Source organism: Rhinolophus ferrumequinum, chromosome 17 (genome assembly GCF_004115265.2).
Source record: "Rhinolophus ferrumequinum isolate MPI-CBG mRhiFer1 chromosome 17, mRhiFer1_v1.p, whole genome shotgun sequence".
Classification (NCBI taxonomy): domain Eukaryota; kingdom Metazoa; phylum Chordata; class Mammalia; order Chiroptera; family Rhinolophidae; genus Rhinolophus; species Rhinolophus ferrumequinum.
Genome location: NC_046300.1, coordinates 52,153,210 through 52,162,677, shown reverse-complemented (window position 1 = coordinate 52,162,677; position 9,468 = coordinate 52,153,210). Strand labels below are relative to the sequence as shown.

The following is a 9,468-nucleotide window of genomic DNA, read 5'->3' as shown; positions in this document are numbered from 1 at the left end:
ACCTTTTCAATTTGTTTTTGTTTACTGAGTTCTTTCTGTTGCTTCTCTTTTACTCTCTCTATTTCTTTTTGTTTTTCTGATGCCCTACGATCCTGAAGAACAGATGAATACAACAAATCAATTAAATATGAAATAACTTAAATTTTAGGCTTTTCAATTAATGTTACCTTTGTAACCTTTTCAAATTACTGTTTTGCATTGGTATGAGAAAGCACACCAAAAATTTATATTCTATGTTAGCCATTTATATAAATTCTAAATGCTGTATCAGTAATAGTATCCAATGTTAACCTTGCTTAGCATAATCATTTTGTTAATATGAAAAATCTTACATTACTTCGTTAACATTCTTGGATAATTAAGTATCTTAGATTCTTACCAGTTCTGCATGCAAAGCTATCTGTTTTGCCAGCCCAACAGAATCACAAATCTAAAAGGGGAAAAAAGTAGGAAAAACTCAGGCAGTTCTCACATCAAAGTATTAATTTCAATTATCCAAATGGCTGATGTAACTAGTCTTATAACTTATTATAGTACACTGCTTCAAGAAAAAGCTGATTTAAGAATGTTCCAGCCCCAAACCAGGCCTTTGTAAATTTTTTCAGAATCTGTGAGTTTCATCTGCTGGCTGTCACCTCTTTCACATAACCCACTTTTTGTTATCTCCACTTTATCACTGAGATGGTGAGGTCTGCAAAGAATGAAGCAAGCAGCTGCTGATGCTGCTGTCAGCTGAAGATATCTGAAAAATGGCTGATTATGGGAAGATACTGCATTCCCAGGATAAATTAACAAGGCTAGAAGACTCACCAGCTATTAATGGCTAAGAAGATATAGGTCTAAAGAACTCAGAAGGTCCAACCCATCGCTCAGCTGTCTTCAGAGCAACAGGCTTTGGTCAAGCAAGTCAGATGGACTAGGCAAAGTTCGTAAGTTTTTTCCAGAAACCTTAGTAAGAACTCCGACTATAATATGTATTTCACAACAGAAACACATTTTGAAAAGCCAGGTACCTTTTCTCCCTCATTGTTTGATTCAAATATATAGCAGACAGATGACAGATTACTTTCACTTCTCCCTCCGGATGTTCGAAGAACAAATCCAAAAAGCCTCTTATTTTCCTGGTGTGTAGCATACAAAACGACACTGGGTAATGGAAACTGCCAAAGAAAACATCAGAAGCAAACATTTCAAGCCATTACAACAGCACTCTTATAAATGACACACTCGTACTAAGTTACAAAAATATCATAAATAGAACATCAGAGCCAATTTTTTTTTCTTAACAGAATGGTAATCCAAGAACAAAAAATGTCATATTTGGTTTGGATTGCCAGACAAAGAGGTTGTTAAATACTGAATTTGTTTCATTAGTCATTAATACATTTTACAAAGTCAAATTCAATAACCAAAGTGGTCTATATTACTAAATGATTAAATAGAAGCACATACTTGTAACTATTTCGAAATAGCTCATTATAAAATAAATTCAATCATGTTTGGCTTTTAATTCCCGCTGTTGGTTTCTTTAATGTATAATATACGCGAGCTAAGGGATAAACGCTGCAAATCACACCATATTTCACTGATTCTTAAAGTTACATGGAATGTTCAATTTCAACGTTTTTGGAGAGATGGCCATAAAAATTTTAACAACCTAAAGACCAATTATAATTGATACTACCATATCTTAATATATAGACTCAGAATTATTAAAAGAGATGTAAGATGTGCATACGCACAAAGAAGCTTAAAGCTTTAAACATGTAGAACTCACCGTGAGTCTTGTAACTTGTGTCTGTGGATCAATTAACCTATAATTGTAATTAAAAATTTGTAAAACAAATTTTAATTAGGCTAAAATTATGAAAATATTTTTTCATACAGTTTTTTGAGGGAGAGGTTACTACTTACTTTAAACAATCACAAGTGACTAATAAATGTGATTCTGTCATACGAAAGATGTTATGGATGGCCCGGGCAGCTAGGATTTGACGCATTGTTTCATAAACAACATCTGGATTGTCATCTGATTTCACCTCCATAGAACCAAGGAATCGGACAATAAATAACTGATGAAGAATAGAATCTATGACAGAACAAGGTACATTATGTCTTCTTAAATCCCACATTTCTTTTCCTAAAGAATAAAATACACTGCCTTCTTTTAGATTTTCCAGTGAAAAATTCAATCTAGCAGAAGTATTTAGGAATAATTTTTAACTAGAGAGTTCAACTTACAGAAAAATTAAGGTTTCAAACTCAAATAGCAAAGGTTATGCTTTAACAATTGGTGTCTCTGAGTAAAAATTCCTTGACTATTCTTACAGCTTTTCTGTAAGTTTGAAATTATGTAAAAATAAATAGCTACTGGAAAAAGAAAAAAAGTTATTGCCTAGTATCAGAAAAAAACACCTGCTGTTAGAAAAAGCTTAAAGGCTATCTTATATACTGAGACTTTGACTATGAAGTCAAAAGTTTGATATTCTAGAATTTTGTGTGAATTACAAAATCTTATGTCCAATTAAGTTCAGTTGCTTTACGTGTACTATGAGTAAAAAGAGAAAATTGTGAAGTAAAGATTCCATTAAAACAGCATACAGCAGAATAAATGTAAACAACAAATTCTTCACATAGTTAACTGCTGAGAATTTGTAACATGTAAGAATACTGCATGTGTGTTTTACCTTCAGTTTCAGATTTTGTACCTCCTCCAGATTCTCCAAATGGATTTGTACGCCTGAAAAGTTTTTAAAAAATTATGAACCAATGGTCAGTTACAATGAGCCACATGGAAGATATCTCAACCACTGAAATCAAGAGTTAAAAAGTAAGAGTCACAAAACCTTATACATGCATTTTTAAAGAAACTCTAAAATACCCCATCCTGTTAAGGAACACTACTGATGACCAACTTACTCTGATGAAGGCCCCTGCCCTCACACTGAGGCTGAACTCCAACTGGCAACATTTTAGAAAACGTAGATGAATCGGAAGTTCAGCCACACATACACAAAAATCAACACCATAATAAACCATGTTGTAAAAGTTCTTAAATTTAAATAAACTAGGACAGAGAAACAGCTGATTTAGCTTCAATTTTAGCTACTCAAGAAAAATGCCAGCCATTTCCTGGGATGGTAAAAAGCTCTTTGTAGGTTCTCTATGTCACAGGCTAACTATGATAATTTCGACATTTTCTAGTTTTAAACCTGTATTTCTCAAGGCATATGTAACAGAACACAAGAAGAAAAGCTATCTAGAGATGGAAGCTACCTCCCTCTTTAGTATAGCACAAATATTACACTAAAGAAATTTTAAAATAGTGTCATGACCTAAAGACGTAATAGAATCTATGTCAGCTTTCTTCTTCATTTTAAGAGCAAATACCTAAGGAGTAGACCTGATAAGCAATTCAGAATTAAATATTTTAAAAACTAAATTATCTTAACTCATTTAACTGAGGAAGAAAACAAAGAGAAAAGCTTGAGATGATTCTTCCCCAACTATCAAAATTATGTTAGGTAATTAAAGTACAGCATGGCTGATGCACATGATATGTAAGAGATGACTCTCAAACATAGAAATGGAATCATAAACCTTACAGACCATAGCACAATATTCCTGTGATGCCATCACTCACCTGCCTCCCTGGCCAGAGGCTTTCGTCTGGCCAGGCTGATCTTCACACACGGGAGAAATGATGTCAAACTGTATTGGGGTATCTGGGGCAACGAGAGAATCTAGCGAGAGCGCAGCCAAGTTTGTGGACTCAGATCCTAAGGATCCTGAACTGCTGGTTCGAGCTGTCGGTGGTCGCGATTGTCTAAGCACAGAAGAAAACAAGAAGTCATTTAGTTTTCTCTTTTAGAATCAAACATTTAAACTATGAAAAAATACAGTTTTGTAAGTCAATGAGAAGAGAACAAATTTCAATAAACACAATCCCAAGTCATAGCTACTTACTTAACGGACTTTTTTCCCAGTTATTAAATTCAAAAACATAAATCACCTCAGTCTAGAAACAAACACTAGGGAAGTTTGGAATTATTTATTTAGCACTCTTGCTGGTAAATTTACCCATTTTAAAATATAATTTCTATGTTGTTTGGGGAGCTATTTCATACTCATCTAAGCAGCACTGCTGAAATCAAAGTGTTCACTAACACTTTCAATAGCCCATATAGCTCTTTAAATAACCCATAGTCTGGTAACTCACCCTGCTGGCCGCAGGCTCTCGTGCCTCTGCTGGAAAGATGGAGAAGGAGTGACAGCTTCCAAAGCTGACTGATTTACTCGTGCAGCAATTTCCTATTTTGTTTTGCAAAAGACTAACATTAGTAAAGCAAAAAACCCAGAAGTTTGACCATAACTCTGAATTGTCAGAATGATCTTGAGTTATACATAAGATGTAAACTGGAGTTACTAAAGTAGTTCCATGTATTTTAATATTAACATACATAATTAAGTTTGCAGCGTTATAACTTGTCTCCTCTTCCTGTAAATGTAGGAGGAACAATCTGATATTTTTCTACTACAATACATAATAGGAAATACTGTTTTTACCTTTACAAATTTTTAACTACTAGGTTTTTTTTGGATTAAGGTTTGTATTGTTAGCAGCTAGTACAGTGCCTGGCATACTAGGAACTCAATACATTTGCTAAATAAAGAAATTTAGGAGTAGGAAATAGTCACCAAATATTAAAATATTTTATAATGCTGTTGAAGTTTTCATAATTTTCCAGAATCTATTTATGCTCAGAAATATCTATATATTTATTAATTAATAAAGTTATCATGGATAATTTCAGACCAAATTTGAAAGAAAGCTTCCCATAAGACATATTTATAAACTTATTCTTTTATTTAAAAAACGAGCTAAATAAAATGGTATTTATATTAGAAAAAATAATCACAAAATATTTTCACATTTCTGTGTCTTACAGTTAGCAAAAATACTAAGACAATGCCACAAACTGATCAAAATTTATTTCTCATTAATATAGATAAAACAATTCTGGATAATCTGGAAATTATGAATTAAAACTTAGAGTTTTGAGGAAAAAAATAAAACTTAAGAGTTCTGATAATTGATAGGAAAGTACAATGAGTCTGAAGTTTTCAAATCCAAACATTATATTCTCTCTGTTTTATTCCCTAGGTAGTAACGTGTCACAAATTTCATTTTTTTTGTTGCTCAAGTAATATAACAGAAAGGAAAAGCTAGATTGGCAGGAGATCAAGTTACGAAAAGCAAAAGGCTTCTCTACAGTTAGCACTGATTTCTTAAACTCGTAAGATTATAAAACTAACAGAAATTACTAATATATTGGAGGCCTGAGATTTAATTTGTCCGGTTCAAAACTTCTTCCTAGGCATCTGGAGGAGCACCTCAAAGCTATTATGATAAAAACAGAACTCTTTTTTTTTTTCTGTTCCCTTCGCTTGGGTTTAAAGCCTGGAAGTCATCTTTAATTTGTCTCCTTCATCCTGACGTAAAGTCCAGTTATTAACTAGTCCAGTCAATTTCTTTTTACCTGTTTCTATGATTCATTATTTTTTCTCTCTTTCCTCAGTTACCACCCTGTTCATGCCTAAACTATGATAATGGACTCCTACATGTCCCCATCCCCTCCTATTTAATTAACCGTTACACCAACAGTTTAAGACTTAGAAAAATGAGGACTTCCTAAAGAAATTAGCCCTGCTCTGCCTCAACTGAAAGCATCAGCCCTGGCCCAGCCCTGGGAGGCACCTAGGTGCATGGCATAGCTGGGCCCACTGAGACGGGCAAAGGTCAGACAGCTCCTGTCCTAGGCCAAGTCTTTTCCCAACTACAGAGCAGTGTGGACCCACTTGATTCCTTCCAGGGTTCTCTGAGCCCCTGGGTTCGGCCTGTATGCTTGGACTGCACCTATGGCTATGTCTACACTACTGAGTTCATCTGGTTTGATACCTTTCCTACTCAAAGTATAGTTGGCAAAATTAAGAGTTCAGGCCACCTCATTTGAGACCTACTGAATCATAATACGTATTTTAACAAGATCCCCAGGTGATTGGTATGCAGGTTTCAGTTTTATTCTCCAACAAGAAACTTCAACTCCAATTACACTATTAGATTTCATACCATATCTACATTTGTACTTTCGTTTCTATTCTCTTATCTGTAATGTCTTCTCTTTTACTCAAAACATGGACAAATCCTAACCAGCTCAGATTTCCACCATCTCCAGAGTTTTCTTTAAAACTAAAGTCCACACTGATCTTAATGGTTTCAAACCTTAAGTTTTTAGTCATCACAGTATGTTTTCAATTACATATTGTTTATATAAAACGTTAAAAGTTTTAGTTTTGTCTCCCCATACACATAGGCTCTGGACAGCAGAGGCCATGGCTCATTTTTCTTCTGTATCCCCCTTTCTCCATGGTGCTCAGCACAGCGCTAAACACAAGGTCGGTGCCCAGTATTTGTAGGCTGATTGATTTCGATTTCGGTACCTGTGAAATAATTTGTTGTTCTAAGAAGACCAGAAACTCATTATACATTTGATACATTACAGCTACCCATTCAAGGGCAAATTAAAAGATTACAGAACTTGAGAATTATGCCTGAATTTAAAAATTATGTTAGTCACAGAATTATTCAATTTAGCCAGACCTGTATATGATAAAATAAAAATATTACCTCTGGATTTTCACTTAAATATATTTGTTTAGATATGTTGTTTATTGTACAGATCCACTGCAAGAGGAAAAAAATAGAAAATATGATTAATATTTTTTCTACAATGCTTCTCTTCTAAAAGAGAATGTTTAATATTTGAATGACATGTTTCATTAGAAGTATCACGTAATCTTTCTTATAAGATAAATACCTTCCTATATACATAAGGATATATATGTAATATTTGAGGGTATGACAGAACATTGAACATTTATTTTTTTAAATTCCAAATTTATTTCATACAAGGAAATAAAAAATATAGCAATCATGTTAAATTATAATTTAGTAGTCTATATTTAATCTTTTTATATCACTTCCCCCTTAATCACCACCAAACAAGACAATCTGGACTCAGATATCATGATTAACACCAATGCAAAGTTAGGAACTAAATATATTCCGAGTGAATATATTTTACATGCTTCTGTTCTTTCTAGTTTATAAATGATTAACATAGAAAATGCTCTCTGCGTCACACTTCTGATTCACTCTCAAGAATTCCAGTGCCTGATAAGCCTCACTAAACTACTATTCCGTTTGGTAAACCCTGCAGAGAGCAGACATTTGTCTGTGTTCCTCAGAGACCAAAGCCAAATTGTAATACCTACTCTTTTCCATGAGAAGTAAATAAGGGTAGATCTCTACATAATTTCTAACCTGGTCTTTTACCAACACAATAATAATAATACCTGACAAAATAGCTCAAAATCAACCTATAATATATTTTCATTGAAGAGTATTTCTCAAGACAAAGCTTTTGAAGCATCAATTCTTGGTAGTAACTTACCTTCCATATTTGGTATACTAGAAGTAAAAATGGAACCAAAAATAAAAGATTTGTGAGGAAGAATAGACACTCCCAAATTTTTGTTTTCCTGTCTTTCATTTCCCAAGGTTTTAAGCTTTAGTCGCTTCCTGCCATGTCATATCTGCTGCCACTATGTTCTTAATGCAGCAAATACTGTCTCAGAGGGTTGGTGAGAGAAGCGAATAAATTAAACTGTTGCCTCATGATACTAAAAGCCTGCCAGAAAGCAACAGTCACAAGGTTCATTTCTGAATCTGAGACTTTAAAAAGACAGGAGAGAGATGATCCCTAAGGGCTCCCCGTGGAGGTCCAGCTGTAAAATTCTTTGCAAAACTTAAGAATGTTGCTTAAGGACAATAGATTTGATTAAAAAGATATTTTTAATTAACCAGAATATTTCAAATTTCTATAATAAACACATTAATATGTGTTTTGTCATCAGCAAAATATCTTAAGATGTTGCTGAAAAAAATTAACCAGATAAAACTTTACCTCTTCATGGTCTTTTTTACTCTCTGCTTGCAAAATTGAAGATCTGGGGGGAAAAAAAAAAGACAAAAAGTTTAACCGTCAACTTTTTCTTAAAGTACTTTCAACATGATCTGAGAAAATTTTTTATCTTTAAAGGTATATAGAAAACCAATCAGTATTAAAAACAAAAACAAAAACAAAAACCCCAAAACATACAACCAACAAGTATCTTAGGAAAAGGAGACCACCAGAGGCATCAGGACAGACTGTAATAGCTCTTGACTTTGGCCATCGATGCCAAAATGTACCAAAAAAGAAACAAGTGCTAGTTTTCAGAAGACAGCCTAGACCAAAGGTCCAGTGCAACTAAGACAAGCCATTTCAACCTGACACTTAAACATATTTCAAATACAAATCAGTGATACTAAAGGAAAACATTAATTTAATTTTATTATTGATTATTTCTCCTTGAATATGGTTAAATATTTTCAATAAATTAATCACTAGCAGGGATAGTTAGCTTATCTATAGATGTTCATGTTTTAAGAATCAGACAAAAAAATAATTTTTACTAATCTTGAATAAAACCAGGAATGGGAAAGCATTTAAACAGTAGCAAAAAACTGAAAACACAAAAAGATAAATATTTGTAGTAAGATATTAACAATTTGGTAAATGACAAATGAACACAGGGACTTCCAATATCGAGTATGATAACTAACACACAGTAATTGGCATTCATTATGTTTATAGAAGGAATATAAAATTAAACAACCATTTTGATAAAAGATAGTGAGCCATAACATCTGAATGTCCATAAATATAGGGGGAAAATGTCTTTTAGGGAACACAGAGCTGCTTCTGAACCACAAGAAAGATCAAAAACAGTATTTTGATTAAGTAGGGAAAAAAATTGCAGATCAACATACATCACTAGGAAAAATTTTAAATTATGATGTATATCCTTGTACACCATATTATAGTGTAGCCATTAGAAAATGTTTTTAATCAGTGAATGCAGATCCAAATTATATATACAGTATTTCCTCAACTGTTTGAAAACGGTAATCAGAATAAAAACTGGAAGGCAACGGACCAGAAAGTTAATTGTTGCTGCTGGTTAATGAGAGTTAGCTTTTTTTCATACTCCTTTTTATGTTTCTGTGCTTTTCAAAAATTTGTTCTAAAGGCAACTCTATGGATTCTCATTTAATGCAAAGGGAATAGAAGTTTTTAAATGGCATATACACAGTAATAGACTAAATAATTAATTTGATCAGAAATATTTAAGTAACATATAAATATAACATTATTGTTAGCACATACTACATGCTAGGCAATTACATGTTAGATTTCTATTTTTCATTAACAATTTCCAAAGTAGGGATTATGACTCCCCCTATTTTACATATACAAAAATGGAACTCAGAAAAGGTTATATAATTTGTCTAAGACCACACAG

General features: G+C 33.1%; 1 protein-coding gene across 2 annotated transcripts in view; it reads right to left on the bottom strand.

The window, feature by feature from the left end:
• APPL1 (adaptor protein, phosphotyrosine interacting with PH domain and leucine zipper 1) overlaps positions 1–9,468 on the bottom strand; it is a 32,746-nt gene that overhangs the window by 5,389 nt on the left and 17,889 nt on the right. Inside the window, exons 12-21 of one of the 2 annotated variants that reach the window (XM_033131750.1) lie at positions 8,028–8,070; positions 6,689–6,745; positions 4,220–4,311; positions 3,644–3,826; positions 2,688–2,740; positions 1,915–2,089; positions 1,778–1,814; positions 1,014–1,160; positions 380–430; positions 3–92 (exon numbers count right to left, since the gene is read on the bottom strand). In XM_033131750.1, coding sequence (XP_032987641.1) covers positions 3–92; positions 380–430; positions 1,014–1,160; positions 1,778–1,814; positions 1,915–2,089; positions 2,688–2,740; positions 3,644–3,826; positions 4,220–4,311; positions 6,689–6,745; positions 8,028–8,070 — 928 coding nt within the window. The remainder of the gene's footprint in view (positions 1–2; positions 93–379; positions 431–1,013; positions 1,161–1,777; positions 1,815–1,914; positions 2,090–2,687; positions 2,741–3,643; positions 3,827–4,219; positions 4,312–6,688; positions 6,746–8,027; positions 8,071–9,468) is intronic. The other variant, XM_033131751.1, reaches the window with a different exon arrangement.